Source organism: Nannobrachium achirus (assembly GCF_963921795.1).
Source record: "Nannobrachium achirus genome assembly, chromosome: 9".
NCBI lineage: Eukaryota > Metazoa > Chordata > Actinopteri > Myctophiformes > Myctophidae > Nannobrachium > Nannobrachium achirus.
This window is the reverse complement of record NC_137818.1, coordinates 11,608,437-11,623,831: the sequence shown is the minus strand read 5'-3', so window position 1 is coordinate 11,623,831 and position 15,395 is coordinate 11,608,437. Positions and strand designations below refer to the sequence as shown.

General features: G+C 42.7%; 1 protein-coding gene across 1 annotated transcript in view; it reads left to right on the top strand.

Annotated features, from left to right (window-relative positions):
- Positions 1-15,395, top strand: part of samd10a (sterile alpha motif domain containing 10a) — a gene marked incomplete at both ends in the record, with an annotated part of 31,567 nt that extends 16,172 nt beyond the window's left edge. Inside the window, 3 exons of the mRNA XM_080732536.1 lie at positions 10,860-11,031; positions 12,478-12,622; positions 15,263-15,395. Of these exons, the coding sequence (XP_080588662.1) occupies positions 10,860-11,031; positions 12,478-12,622; positions 15,263-15,395 (450 nt within the window). The remainder of the gene's footprint in view (positions 1-10,859; positions 11,032-12,477; positions 12,623-15,262) is intronic.

Sequence of the window (15,395 nt, the reverse complement as noted above, 5' to 3'; positions counted from 1 at the left end):
AATGTTAACTCTCCTTGCAGGCTTATGTAAAGGTTAAAGTTATATGTAGACAGATGCCAGGTTCCTTTTTTGGCTCCTGGTTTGTATAGTTTCAATGTACAGATTATTTAACGTGTAATACTAGTAAGACGCCTCAGGGCGACGTCTTGGCCGTCTGTCCAGTGATGTATATCGGACCAGTTACCCATATATGGAGATCCATGTACTGTATATGGAGATATGCTATGAGACCCCAAACATGCTTACTCAGTTATTTGTTATGTGACAATCCTATGATGTCTATCACATCTGACTTCATACATACAATCCCTTTCATGCCCATACACAGTGACGTGACCTTTGTTGATTGGTCAGACTTTTTTTTTTTTTTTTAAACTTTGTTTATTTGATTTTCAAGTGAAGCATTTAAGGCAATGAAGTGGTACAATAATAAGAGTAGCAGCTTCTTTTGTACAAACATCAAATATACAACAGTGGTATGAGGATTGAAATTTTTGATTGGTCAGACTTTGCATGACATTTCCGCCACTGAACCCATAAGTAATAGCATGCACAATAGGACTGCTGACTTTTACAGAAGCAACGCTTGAAGAAACATATTTTATTTCATCTGCACTGTGAGAAATGTTCAGATGGACAGTGTACCCAAATGCACTACCAAAACATGACCTTCCTTTGGCTGTTGCAATAGGCTACGAGGTGTACACCTTCGCTAACGACAGCAAGGTTCAGCTGATTGTGCACGTTTTCAACACAGTCACTTTACGCTGGAGGAAGCTGCACCCAGTGACATCTGGAAAGGGAGAACAAGCCCTTGTGGTTCCCCCCAAGCGCTTGGGCCAAACAGCTGTAACGATAGATAATATCATCTACGTGTGGGGAGGGAATAAGTGGACATCGGATATCTCCAACGTGCTCTATGCCTTTTATGTCGACACCCACAGATGGCTCAAGCCCAGGGTTTCTGGGACCGTTCCAGAGGGGAAGCGCAACCACTCAGCCAGCGTCTTGGGTAAGGTCATGTATGTTTATGGAGGATCCAGCCAGACGGGGCACACTAATGACATCTACAAGTTGGACACCACCACAATGGTCTGGTCTTTAATTGTCACCAGAGGCGCTCAGGCACCATTTTCTTCAGGTCACTCTGCCACCATCATCGGGACGAAGATGTTTGTATTCGGGGGCAGCGTGAACCAGGACAACAACATCAGAGTGTTTGACACAGAAACCAACTGCTGGCTGAGCACACCCTCTCCACAGTTTCTTCCAGAAGGACGCTACGGTCACTCAGCCTTTGCTTACAATGGGGAGCTGTACATATTTGGTGGCACCAAATTGGTGCCACCAAATAAGTACAGCTCCCCCATTGTAATAAAAACCTTCAATGACCTTTGGAAATTCAACCCAGAGACCTTGTCCTGGACGAGGGTTAATCCGAAGGGGAAAGGCCCGCCTCAGATGTGTTGGGTGTGCTGCTGCATGGTGGGAGATCGTATCATCCTCCCTGGAGGATACAAAGCTGACGATACATGCTCTGATGATCTGTACATCTTAGATTTGAGTCCTACACTGAAGTCATTATGCAAGCTGGCAGTTATTCAGTATGGTCTGGAACAGTCAGAACTCCCATCCAACGTCAGGTGGGAACTGGTAGCCGTACCAACAGCAACAGAAGATGCATGCTGAATCTGCTGCCACGGATTCACGAACCACAGATCACGATTCACCTCGCTCTTCTGCAGGTTGCAGTGTAACCATTAACGAGAGCGGTGCAATCCTGGGAAATTGCAAGTGTGGTTGCCTATTGATATCCTATGCTATCACGTGAAGTTTGACCAATCCTCAAATCCAAAAGTGACAAAAATGAAAAAGATAAAATAAAACGGCTTCCTCACCGTCTTCATGTGTTAATAGTCACCAGTTCAAATCAATTGCTCAAGACAGACACTCCATCACTTTAGTGTTGATTTTTTTTTAATCCATTTAGTTTTAGCCATGTTAAGGTCATCTGGTATGTTTTAGTTTTAGCGTAGTTTTAGTTTACTCAATATCATAAGATTTTTGTCGACTAAATCTACAGTTGATTTAGTCGACTAAAATGTACGTTGGTCGGCAGTGATGTTGTTGAAAAGCCTGATTTATACCCAGCTGTGTGCCCAAAATAGCAGATCTACCAGCTCACAACGTTGTGTGGCACTACTTGATCTCTTCTCCACAAGTCCCTCCCTAACATTTTAGTCTTCATTTTCATTCATCGACGAAATTCTCAAAATATACTGTATATAATCACAGTTTTAATGACCATAGCTTAGTTTTGAGGTTGTTTTTATTTAGTTTTTGTCAGTGTAAAAAAGTTAATCGACTAACCTTTTTTTTTATTATTATTATTTTAAAGATTTGTTTTTGGGCTTTTTGCCTTTATTGGATAGGACAGTAGACTGACAGGAAATGGGGGAGAGACAGGGAGTGACATGAGGCAAAGGTCACCCGGATCGGGAATCGAACCGACGACACCGAAGGCATGGATGCCGAAATGGCAATGCCCATATGGTATGCGCCTGGTCCACTAGGCCACCAGGCGCCCCTAGTGGACAAACCTTTTTAGTCATAGTTTTAGTCGACAAACACTGCTCAGCTTCACTTTATAGTAGGATGTTGTTGGCAGGTAAAGGTGCTCCTGTAGGACTTGGATTCAGAACTCCGGGAAAAGGTTGAACTGAAGCCAGAGAAGTTGGAGAACTACGACAATGCAATGCTGTGTGTGCTGTTTCCCTGAACATTGCATTATCAGAGCGGCTCAGCTGATCCATCACAGAGCAGCAGCTTTTTAACTTCACTGTATCTTCAGGCACCGGTGGGACCGTTACGAATGAAGTACATTTACTTGAATTCTGTGCTGTTTTTCAGGGACGTGCAGAGAATGTTAGAGAGACAGGGGCTGAAATTTCTAAAAGGGCACTTTTGGTGAAAACATAGAAAATAGCAGACCTCCAAGCACTCAACGCGCTGCGCTGCAACACGTTGTGAGCTTGGAGGTTGGCTATTTTCGATGCTTGATACCACACTGAACTAAGCATAAATAAGTCAATACTCGAGATGTGACTTACCGCATGGATTTCTACACAGTGAGGGCAATTCTTTCAACATACGATTCTACATTCGAGTTCAGTAGAGTTTGGACAAGGCAATTCTCTTGAATGCTGCCTTCAGGTATGGCATGGAAAGAGGGCATTTGCATTTCTTTCACCATAGTAAAAATTGCATTCATGGTCTGGAGAGGGCGTTTTTTACAGGCAGATAAAAGGGCAGGGGCTCAAGTCCCCTTTGATGTCTATGTGTGCTGTTTTTTGTATCTTTACGTTACTTTGTACTTTTGAGCGGTGCTCCTGGAACAGGAGATATAGCTCCAACATCTGGCTTTGTCCTGTCAAAAGCCGAAGGGAAAATCGTGCTAAAAAATGTCCGGGGCTTTAAGTAAACTGAAGTGAGGCTACATCAGGTCTAAATATGGCCTACATCCTGGCACAAACGTGTCAACGTTTGTTGTGTAAAATGTCCGGTCAAAAACTGGGGGGAAAAATTTGTTAAAAAAATGTCCGGGGCTCAAAGTTTGTTGTACGTACGCCCAGGGTCCCATTGGCCAAGCTTCGCAGGACGTGCTGTGATTGACTAGCGGGACACTTGATGAAATTAACTCATAAATAGCACTGCTCACTTCACACTAGGTTTGATTTTTTTTGGATACTTTTACTGCATTTCAAAGATTTATTGTTGCACTTTTGACTTCCACCTCACATTTCTAGGAAGGGAGAGAGAGATCTAGCTATTTAAAAATGTTACCTAATTAATCAGAGGATTTGTAATATTTTATTCCCCAAGTAAATAACACATTTTGGTATACGATACGAGTGAATCAATAAGTGAGTTCTTTTTAATCTAAATGTCCCATCCACTGGGCCAGGGCTTCTTCTCCCATTGCGTGCTCTGGGGTTTGTTTGTTGTCTCTTCTTGGTTGGTGCAACGCTATGATCGCTACACGTACAGTAGCAGAGTGACTCAATGCCTCAGCCCGATGGCCTCAAAAGTCTAGTATCTCCCTCGTCCATAGCAGATCAACATGCTCACAACGCCTCGCACTGCGAGGCATTGTGAGCATATAGATCTGCTATTTTCACAATGTTTCCCCTCTTGCTTACTTCATATTTGACAGTTTGGCCAGTTTGGTATTAAAACGCTTTTGAAAGTCCATAAATTGTCAGTTTATAAATGTGCAGATACCCTGTATACAATTATGTAGGTTTGTTTACCGTTGAGTGAGACATTGCTTTTACATTAAGCTAATCGTCTGGGGACCCCATAAAATAATTTGGGGACCCCACGTGGGGTCCTGACCCCAAGTTTGAGAACCACAGGCCTATACTGTATCTACTCTGACTCGAGTACTAAGGTCGAGCACTTTGTGATCCGCCACTGCAGAGCAGCAGCTTTTAGCCGTATATAACCTGGCTGTCTCTTCAGGACACATCAGGAACACGGGCCCTTGTGTGGAGATGGAACCATTACCAGATCCATTACGGCACTGAACAGCCTGCAGAAGCAAAATGAAACAATATACCCCACAACACAGCACACTCCCTCATCGCACGCACCGGCGCTCTACAGTACACTGCCATTATTGTATTGCATTGTGTTTGTTTTGTCCCGTATTGTCTACTCTCGCTTACTTAGGATGTTGTTGTTGTTTTCTTTTTATCTATCCCTACAAAGCACTTTGCTGGAGACCGTTTTATCCCTTGTGGGAAATATGCTTTACGTTGACATACAGTAACCCTATAGCATATGCTAGACAGACACTTTATTTTGTCCTTGTGTGGAAATTGCTTTGCAACAAAAGCCTTATCACAAGGCATTTGTTCACGTTGCAAAAGTCACCACTAAAGCGCACGCACGCACGCACACACGCACACACACAGTACACATGCACATACGGTATGAATGCATAGCAATACACATTTCCTTCTGCTTTTGATATCTTCCCTGATCATATTTTTTTATAGCTGGTTATAAAGACATAATATAAAGATAATATTGTCGCTGTCTCCATATTCTAACTTTTGTGCTTTTTTTTTTTCGTGAATGAATGCCCCATTAGGCGTGTCACAATTATTACATAATCATCTAACCGCAATTATTTGACATAATCACAATCATTTTGTCATAATCGTTTCCATGTTGCAACCCATTGTGCGCTTGTAGATCAGTATTTTCAAACATTTTCAAAATTAGTGTCAATGTTCTTAGTATAAAGTTGTCAAATATCTCAGTCATTTATTTGTAAATTAATGTGTAATATCTGCCATGTCATATCTGACAACTTTAAAGCCTACAAGCCAAACAGAAGTGTAATTGTCAACGACAAAAAAACAATTAAATCGTCAACCGCAATTATTTGAGTGACAATTAATCGTCATGTAAAATGTCATAATCGTGACAGCCCTATGCCCTACTGAGCTACTTGATCATACTACAGTGTCACAAATTGAGCTTGTAGATCTGCTACTTTTGATGCTTTTGAATTTGAAAGGTAACAGTTTGGGACATAATGAGGTGACAGTGACGACAGGGACGTGCAGAGAATGCTAGAGAGGCAGGGGCTGAAATTCCTAAAAGGGCCTTTTGGTGAAAATATAGAAAATAGCAGACCTCCAAGCTCACGTTGTGAGCCTGGCTATTTTCGGTGCTTGATACCATACTGAACTAAGCATAATCAAGTCAATACTGGAGATGTGGTGTGTGGCATGGATTTATACACAGAGAGGGCAATTCTTTCAACATAAGATGCTGCATTCAAGTCCGGGAGAGTTTGGACAAGGCAATTCTCTTGAATGCTGCCTTCAGGTATGACATGGAAAGGGTGCATTTGCATTTCTTTCAACATAGTAAAAACTGCATTCATGTTCTGGAGAGCACTTTTTACAGACAGATAAAGGGGCAGGGCTCAAGCCCCCTTTGATGTCTACAGCATGGCAAGTGACAATAACATATTGACTGACTGTTGTCATCACCCACATGTCAACACTTCAGATGAGCAGGCCAGGTGTTTCCCTCTGCCCAGCCACCATGTTGTTTGTCTTCTCAACAGACACATTCCATTCAGAGCTAGTCATGTAATCCCATGCATGCACTTTACTGACTGTCGTCACAGCTTTTGTGACAGTGTCATTACCGTATGTCCAGAACGGTTACTTTTCAGGATCCAAATTAAAAAATTGCAAAACAAATACATTAAATGCAGATCTTACATGCTCGATACTTTTGTGTGATGCTGTAGTTTGATCAAGTAGGGGTGCCCACACTTTTTTGATTTGAGAACTACTTTTAACATGACCAGCTCAATAAGATCTACCAACCAAAACAAATTGGATCCATTGCTGAATATACTGAGGGGGTTGTTAAAAATGTCCTCTTTTTTTAAATGGTGACATGCAGGCAATAGGCAAGCACACTTGGAATGGGATGTAGTGAAACAAATATATTCCTCCCATTCTCTATGGGAGCTAGTGGTACAGTAGGTTTTCAGCTTCTTTGCCGGGCACATATAACTTGGTAATCCTACTACTGATATTTGCGAGGCAACACTCTTAATAGGAAAAGCCTTGCATTGTGAGTTATACTGTAGAAGCCGCGAAGGAAGTTTTTTTTTCTTTTTTTTTTATTCAGCATTCAATGCGAAGGAAGTTTTTGATGCCAATCAGGAACATTTTCATGATAATTCTTTATAGGGGCATGGAGTCACCAGCACTTGCCCTTGTGATCTACTAGTATCACAATCTACCTTTTGGGCACCCTTGAGAGAAAAACAAAAGGTTAAATACCCGTCATCATCGGGTATTATGATTATACTTTGAGGAAGATCTTTTTCAGATTGTACAGAAAGTGTTAAAATTATGTTTTTCATACCCACCAGTTCATTAAGTATACCTGGTTTTCAGCTGAAGTCAGCCACACCCACAGTGTTGTTGTGTGATAATAAGGGGATGGGGATGATTTTAGTGTGTCACTACAGTGGTGTCTTTCGATTGGGCCTTTAAGCTGTCAGGGAGAAACCAAAAATACACAGGGAAGACATATTTGCATATTATAACCATTTATTATTATTAGAGTAATGGTAACTGCTTAGACACGTACAAAACAGAAAAAGGCACACAACTGTGGTATGGCAGTTTTATATCTTCATATTTCTACGGTTTTAAATGAACGTTTCTCGAGATTTAGCACTTTATCACTTTTAACTGCTTCTGTTGTTTTATGCTGCACTGCAATGTTTTTCACCCACTGTTTTACGTGTAATTCATGTGATGTGACAATAAAGTTCTATTCTATTCTATTCCACCCCATCTTCAAAATATGGAGATGAAAGGTTTCTCCTTTCCATTGGGCTTGTCATCACTCATCAGTGTGCGGCAGGCAGATCAGGTCATCTAGAATGTTATCCTCAGTGTGTGGACTCCATTATTGTTATCTAATGCCCTGCAGGAACATTGTCTCCTGGCACACTGTTACAACCGTTACTGTCACCCAGCGAACAAACTGTTTGTTCTCCAAACTGACTGATGGGTAAATCTCTGGGTGTTCACATCGCTATAGCTGTGCCCGACGGCTTTATCCTTGTGACAGCTCCTTTAAAACACAGAAGAACACAGAGCGCTGCCTCTGCCCGATAAGAGAGAGATATATACAGTAAGACTGCTGGGGCAGAAAGCTCTTAAAACAATGTTTTAAAGAGGTGGTGCCATTGTTTTGTACTTTCTTCTGTTTTATTAGTCGGGGGATAACTTCAGAAATAGTGTCAAATCCTGGAATAAATTCCTTACCTTGTAAAGGTGTCTAGTAACACATCTCACAAAGACTCCGTGACAGCTGCTGAAAGTTGGGGTCCCCATTAACTTAACTATACAGGATAAAACACACCAAATAAATATGCTTTAACTAGCATGTGAGGGGTCAAACTAGGTGTTTTTCATGATTCTGAATCCATTGCAAGCATTTGTTTAGCATGAAAAACATTCCTTGGGCTAAAAACGCCCCCATAAAACTATGGTTTAGTGACGAGTCATCACTTTTCACAGTTTTGTGGGAGCCACCTACACCCCAAGGAATGTTTTTCGTGCAAAGCAAATGCTTGCTTGCAATGTTTCTAACTGAAAGCTGAAAGCCACTGAGTCAAATGGCCCAGTCGAAAAACACAGATTTAATGACATCATAAACTCACCCCCTCCCCTTTTACCATTCACCCATCACTGTGGGTGTGGCTGACTTCAGCTGGGTCACCACCCACCTGACAACCAGGCATAGCCTACTTAATGAACTGGTGGGTGTGGCCACATAAAAACATAATTTGAACACTTTCTGTACACTTTTTTGAAAAAAAAAAAAGTGTTTGAGTTTATATATTTTTTTTGTAAATGAATGCCCTACTTGAAGAGTTCCCTGACTTTTCAGGCTGTGTCCCTGGTCTACTCTGTTGCCTGATATGTACTGTATCAATCCTTCACATGCAAGTGTTTGAGAACCACGGATTTACATTATTTTGCTGTTGGAAAATGAGACCCCCACACAAATAATTTATTACACAGAGACATCCATTGAATGTGTCAGTTTGTAGTTACAATGATAGCAATGTTAAAACAAAAACTCTCTCTCTCTCTCTCTCTCTCTCTCTCTCTCTCTCTCTCTGGGGTGAAGAATAGATTATTTTGAATTTGCCATTAATATTAAAACAACCCTCTCTAAACAAAACAAATAAATGCCTGTCATGGTCATACCAATACATATATTTAATTTTGTCTACTTTCAGCCTGGACAAATCATTTCAGATTTTTCAGTTTCTCTCCAAAACCACTAGGAAACAATTTTTGTCTTGTTTTATACAAGACTCTGCTAATTTGTTTGTTCCAAAAGAAGAAACTTCATAATTTCATCATTAATCATTCCATGACGATATTTTTGTTCAATGAGGCTTGGCCTTACATTATGGAAATGTGGCTGTTTTCTGTGTGTTTCCTTAATTTTTAGACTACTCATGTAGTGTGTCACAAAATCATTGTCTAAACGTCCAGAATAGGGCCGTCATTTTTAGCTTGCAGCCCTTGGACTTTTTGTATTGTGCTGAGTGGCCCCAGAGCCAAACTTACAGTAAGTTGAGTAGCCCTGGTCTATACGAAAACAATTGGCCCGTGTTCGCTTCTCTCCCTTAGGGCGTCTTACTGGTATTAGTCATTGCGTGCACTACTACGTGCTGGGGGCAGTGCTGCCTTTTGATATTTTCAAGCCTCTTCCAGAAAGGCTTGAGAGCGAGTTTTAGAGGGAGTTTTGTTTGATCTTAGCAGAGGGTTAGTGTGTGTAAGACATTCACATTATGGCGTCATCTCATTAGGACATTTAAAAAGTGACTGAATGATCAAAGTATTCATTTGATAATGAAACGATGGGTCCTTGAAACGACAGAGAATCACTGAGCTGCAATATGGAGTCCATTGACCACTCCTCTGGTGGGTTCTGCACATGCTTTGTTTAATGTTTAATGCTGGGTGTTATACCAGTTGGCTTCTATCACTTTCTCACTCTCTTCGTGTGTGTGTGTGTGCGTGCGTGCGCGTGCGTGCATGTGTGTGTGCGATTATATTACTATACTTGTGAGGACTCCCCACAAGTATAGTAGGATTTGATAAATAGACATTGTGAGAACCAAAGCTATTTCCTTACCAATACTTTAGAGATGAATATTCCTCTTCACTGTAGCCTATATGATTTAGTTCTGATTGGGAGCCGATTATTTTTTTTCTGTCTTTTTCCGAGCAGTTTTTGTGTTTTCACTTCTTTGTCTCACTGCTGGTCCCCTTGTAAGCTTGTATTATTTTTGTATTGTTCTCATTGAACTTTGAACACTTTTGGTGCCAGGAATATGATTAATTGTTTAGCTGAGAAAGATTCTGAGATAAAGCTGTTATTCTGCAGAACAATGCATAGAGAAAGAAGCCAACGAAGGTTTCTGCCTTCTTGATGACATCACCCAAAGGATCACGGGAGATTGAGCTCATAGATCTGCTTTCTATTTTGCGCCAATGTTCAGCTATATCCTAAAATGATGATTCATTTGTTGATCAGTTATAGCAGGGGTTCCCAAACCTTTTTGTCTCAGGGCACCCCATAAATATCTTTTTAATCCGAGGCACCCCTACATTATATTTTTCACTCCCAGCACCTTATAGTTATAGCATATCGTCGTTGTCGGGTGGAAACCTTGTATGTCCAAAACCGTTCGTTTTGTATTTATCATCTATAAAATGTACTAAACTAGTGAAAACAGCCGATCTACAAGCATACAACGCCTCGCAATGTTGTGTGCTTGTAGATCGTCTGTTTTTATAAGACTTGTGCGACAGTCTTATATGATGAAGCAGGACTTTGCTTTACCAAAAGACGTACACATTTGAAACTTGGAGATACGAGGTTTCTGCCCGACAGTGACGATATTTTAGTGATTATGTTTTGAGGAAAACGTTGAGATAATAGCCATTTTGGTTAGAACTGACTGAAAATAACTTTGTACTTCAAGTTTAAAAGGACACTAAATATTTTTTCAAGTGCCGCGGCACCCCTGGACTGCCGTCGCGGCACCCCAGGGTGCCCCGTCACCCACTTTGAAAACCCCTGAGTTAGTGGTTAACTGAGTTAACTGAGTTACCCATAGTAATGGAAACGTGTGTGTGTGTGTGTGTGTGCGTGTGCGTGTGCGTGTGCGTGTGCGTGTGTGTGTGTGTGTGTGTGTGTGTGTGCTGTCTCTCTCTCTCCAGCGTGGTTCCCACAGTGATAACTACGGGCTGTATCACACCAGTCCGGTGCAGCCCAGCCTGGTGCGTCCCGTGGTGGTGTGGTCCCAACAGGACGTGTGCAGGTGGCTGAAGAAACACTGTCCTCACAACTACCTGACATACGTGGAGGCCTTCTCTCAGCACGCCATCACAGGTATGACATCACACTAGGATGCTATGATGTCACACGGGGACGCTATGACATCACACTATGACACTATGACATCACACTCAGGGTTGGGATCCGGAACAGGAGGAATCGGGAGGAACCAGAATGGGTTCCATCACATTTGGAACCTTTTTTATCACACTGTCAGAGCTGGTACTGTAATTGTACCGGTGGTTCTCAAACTTTTCAAGAACCCCCATATCTGTAAGGGTCCATTTGGAACCCCCTATAGGAATCATGAAAGGGAACTTGTTAAGGGAACGGACCGTTAACGGAGTAGTTCACCCCCAAAAGGATTTTTTTTTATTGATTACTCAAGCCATGGAGACTTGAGTTCAATAATAATATTTTGTATTTGTTGCATTGCAAGACAAAAACAATTTACGTCGCACTATGACATCACATTCTGAATCACATTCTGACACTATGACATCACAGAGACACTGTCCTCACAACTGCTATGTACTGTACGTCACTTTGTATAGCGCTGCAAGCTTGTACACCTGCTATTTTTGAACATTTTTGAAAAATCCTTTAAAAAATGTAGATTATTTTTAACCCACGTTAACCATAACCTGACTGCGCCAGATGGTGGCAGCAGTGCATATGCCTGCATACCGCCCTGCTTTTACCATCTGGATTTATTCCAACCAAACCGATGTAGGAGGCGGGCCATTTTTTCACGTTTTTTAGCAGGTGATTGTATGGGGCCGTCTGTCTATCACAGTCTGGGAGTGCCAACTCCAACCACTCATATTGGCCTGTCTGCATGACGTTACACCCGGAATCCGCCTCCTGGGTTTCCACGTGATCTACAGTCAGACTCTATTGGCTCAGAGCCACTCAGAGCCCGCCCATAGCTGCAGCTGATTCGTCCGGCCTGGGACTTTTACGAGTGTTATCAACTCTCCCAGAGCGGTGTCAGATGGTAAGGAAGGGCGGTGCGCACTGCTGCCACCATCTGGTTGAGTCAGGTTACGTTAACCACACGTTTTAATGAAGTACGCCCCCAGAGGATGGGTCTGGTGGGTTTTAATGGAGTACTTCTCTCCTCTCTCTCCTCCCAGGTCGTGCTCTGTTAAGGCTGAACAGGGAGAAGCTCCATTGGATGGGTCTGGTGGGTTTTAATGGAATACTTCTCTCCTCTCTCTCCTCTCAGGTCGTGCTCTGTTAAGGCTGAACGGGGAGAAGCTCCATTGGATGGGTCTGGTGGGTTTTAATGGAATACTTCTCTCCTCTCCTCTCAGGTCGTGCTCTGTTAAGGCTGAACGGGGAGAAGCTCCATTGGATGGGTCTGGTGGGTTTTAATGGAATACTTCTCTCCTCTCTCTCCTCTCAGGTCGTGCTCTGTTAAGGCTGAACGGGGAGAAGCTCCATTGGATGGGTCTGGTGGGTTTTAATGGAATACTTCTCTCCTCTCTCTCCTCTCAGGTCGTGCTCTGTTAAGGCTGAACGGGGAGAAGCTCCAGAGGATGGGTCTGGTGCAGGACACCCTGAGACAGGAGCTGCTGCAGCAGGTGCTGCAGCTGCAGGTCCAGGAGGAGGGGCGCAACCTGCAGCTGCTCAGCAGAGGTGTGTAATGATGCACCAAGCCTCTTTCACACCCACTCTGTGAAATCTGTGTGAACGCACGAATCCCATTCATTTCCAATGGGGGCATGCGTGACCGTCCGTTTAGTGCAGGGGTCAGCAACCTTTTTGAAATTAAGTGCCTTTTTTTCCCTTCTAGATACTAAGTGTGCCATGTCATTGTCAACATACATTTTAATGACACATCCCATCAAAAATTACACCCCATCAAAAATTCATTTTGATTGTTAGGACATAATGATCATTAGAGCAATAGTCCAACTATCTCCCCGATTCCCTCCCCATGTCACATGATTTTAATGAATGGAGAATTATGTGCAGGAATGTAATTGCTGCAAGTTAGGTGACTTGATTTAATTGACCACGTTTAAAACAATAGTTTATTTTAAAATATAAATCCTCTCTCTCACTCTTCTGCCAGTGTGCCAGTGATCACCCTCCCCTGTGCCAATGTTGGCACTCGTGCATAAGGTTGCCTACCCCTGGTCTAGTGCAAAGTTCCCGCTGATGTGCCGTATCTGACTGATAAGGACGGATCTAATTTGAATAAAGTCCATCTCAACCAACTTCATTCAAATCTTAACCGTCCGTGAGCTCCGTGAAGCCAATGAAAGCGGCACTGCTCTGCGTATAGGTGTGGCTGTGGGAAATGACAGGGAAGTGGTCCAAAGAGAGTTACTGTCAAACAACAACAGCACTGCCCAAGACACAGCTACGTGCCGGAGCCGTGGTGGACTGGTGGTGGACAGACTTGCGTTCTATACATTTAGACTGAATACACAAAACCACCTTAAGTCTGTGTATGTGTCCGTCCATCTGTGTGTGCGTAGATACATTAGATAGAATGCTTTATTGGCAATAATTACAAGCACTATATCGCCGATTAAAAAGTGCCAAAATGGATTAAACACAAAAAGGTTTCAACTTGTTATAGTTATACAGGTTTGGAACCACTGGTCTATACAAACATACAAACATGCAATAATAATTACTAATATACGTAGACAGTTAAGAACAGCACACGTTGGACAAGACACATGTCCAAGCTGAAATGAGCCATGTTGCCAAGGGCATGTCCAGTGTACCCCTGGCTCCAATTAGTATTTAATAAATGAAGCCAAGATTTAAGATCAGCTTTACATTTTGGCAGAGAATTGATGCGTGCTATTCAGGCGTGCTTTGATGTGGTTTTGGCACGCGTACGTGTGTGTGTACGTGCGTGCGTGCGTGTGAGAGAGACATGTATTGGTGTGGTGTCTTAAGCTGTAAGAAAGCTTTCATCATGCCATGCCAGTGAATAATTCTTATCACTTTGAGATACACACAGAGAGAGATAGAGAAATAGTGAGATACAGAGATAGAGACAGAGAGAGAGTCCAGCCAACCGATACTGATTGAGGAACAGAGCCACTGATTAGACAGAGGATAGAAGGAGTGAATTTAATTGTAACGGAATGGACTCCTTAAGTCTCCTGTCTGCTATGCAGGGGTGTCACACCAAATCCTGGGCCCTGGGTACAAGGATTCACTGCGTTCACCCCATGAATGTTCTTCATAGAGGGAGGAGGTTTAACCCATTTAGACTGGGAACGCATAATTACGCGTTATTTTGTGCTTTAACTACTGAAAAATAGCAGATATCCAAGCTCACAGCCCTGCACTGAGTGCCGCGCTGCGAGCTTGTATATCTGCTATTTTTGAAAAATCATGAAGATTTGTGCAAGTCCTTCTAAGGTTTTTGAAAAACCTATGTTTCCCATCTCAAAATATTTAGTTCCAGGGACGCCCCAGAAGAAAAAAGAAATTCAAAGATTTGCTCACATTTTCATGACTTTTCAAAAATAGCAGATCTACAAGCTCTGCTATTTTTCAATAGATAAAGTATAAAATAATTAAGGCCCCTCCACCTTGGGCCCTGGTAACTTTCCCCCCCTTGTGACGCCCCTGCTCCTATGGTCTCAGCTACAGAGTCTTAAGTGTCTCCTATGGTCTGAGCTACTCAGCTGCTTCGGCCATTTGTTCCAGCTCAATGAACATCGTCCATTTGACCGATGTGCTTCCCTCCCACATTGCAGCATGACGGATGCCTGCACTGTCAACTGAGCTTATCTAAGAGTGAATTACCATTAGAAAATTGCAATTAGATAAAAGTATAGCATGTCTGAAGTTGTAAAAAAGATATTAGATTATAAAATAGTGCATACATACTTCTATGCCACCTGAATGGCAGAGATGAGCCGTCAGAGTGATTAGCCTCTGTCCATTCACCACTGGCTCATCTCTGCCATTCTATTGGCATAGAAGCATTATTTTAGAATATAATATATGTTTTACAACTACTAGCCTACTTGTGCATATAGGTGGTGGGCTTGTTACTGTTATGCCAGCATAAAGCCAGCGAGTATTACAGCCTACAAAAAGCACGGTCGGGGGGCGCGGTTTGGATTACAGCGGCTCTCCGGGGGCGTGGTTTGGTTATCCAAAATCGGCTGGTCAGCGGGGCATGTTGAACGGGTGGAGTAGGACGAAGTCTCTACTACATCCTCCCGGTGGGACACAACAGCAGTGACAAGCAGTGGGAGGAATGAATTGGCATAAACTGTAATTCTTTTATTTTTCTCCACAGGTTCGTTCAGAAATCCGCCGTCGTAGCCGGCTGCTCCGTGACGCGGAGGAACGGCGGTTTGCCATGGATTCTTCTTGTTTACACAGAGGAAGTGACATCATGGGAGTCACAGAGACACTTCCTGTGGGACTGA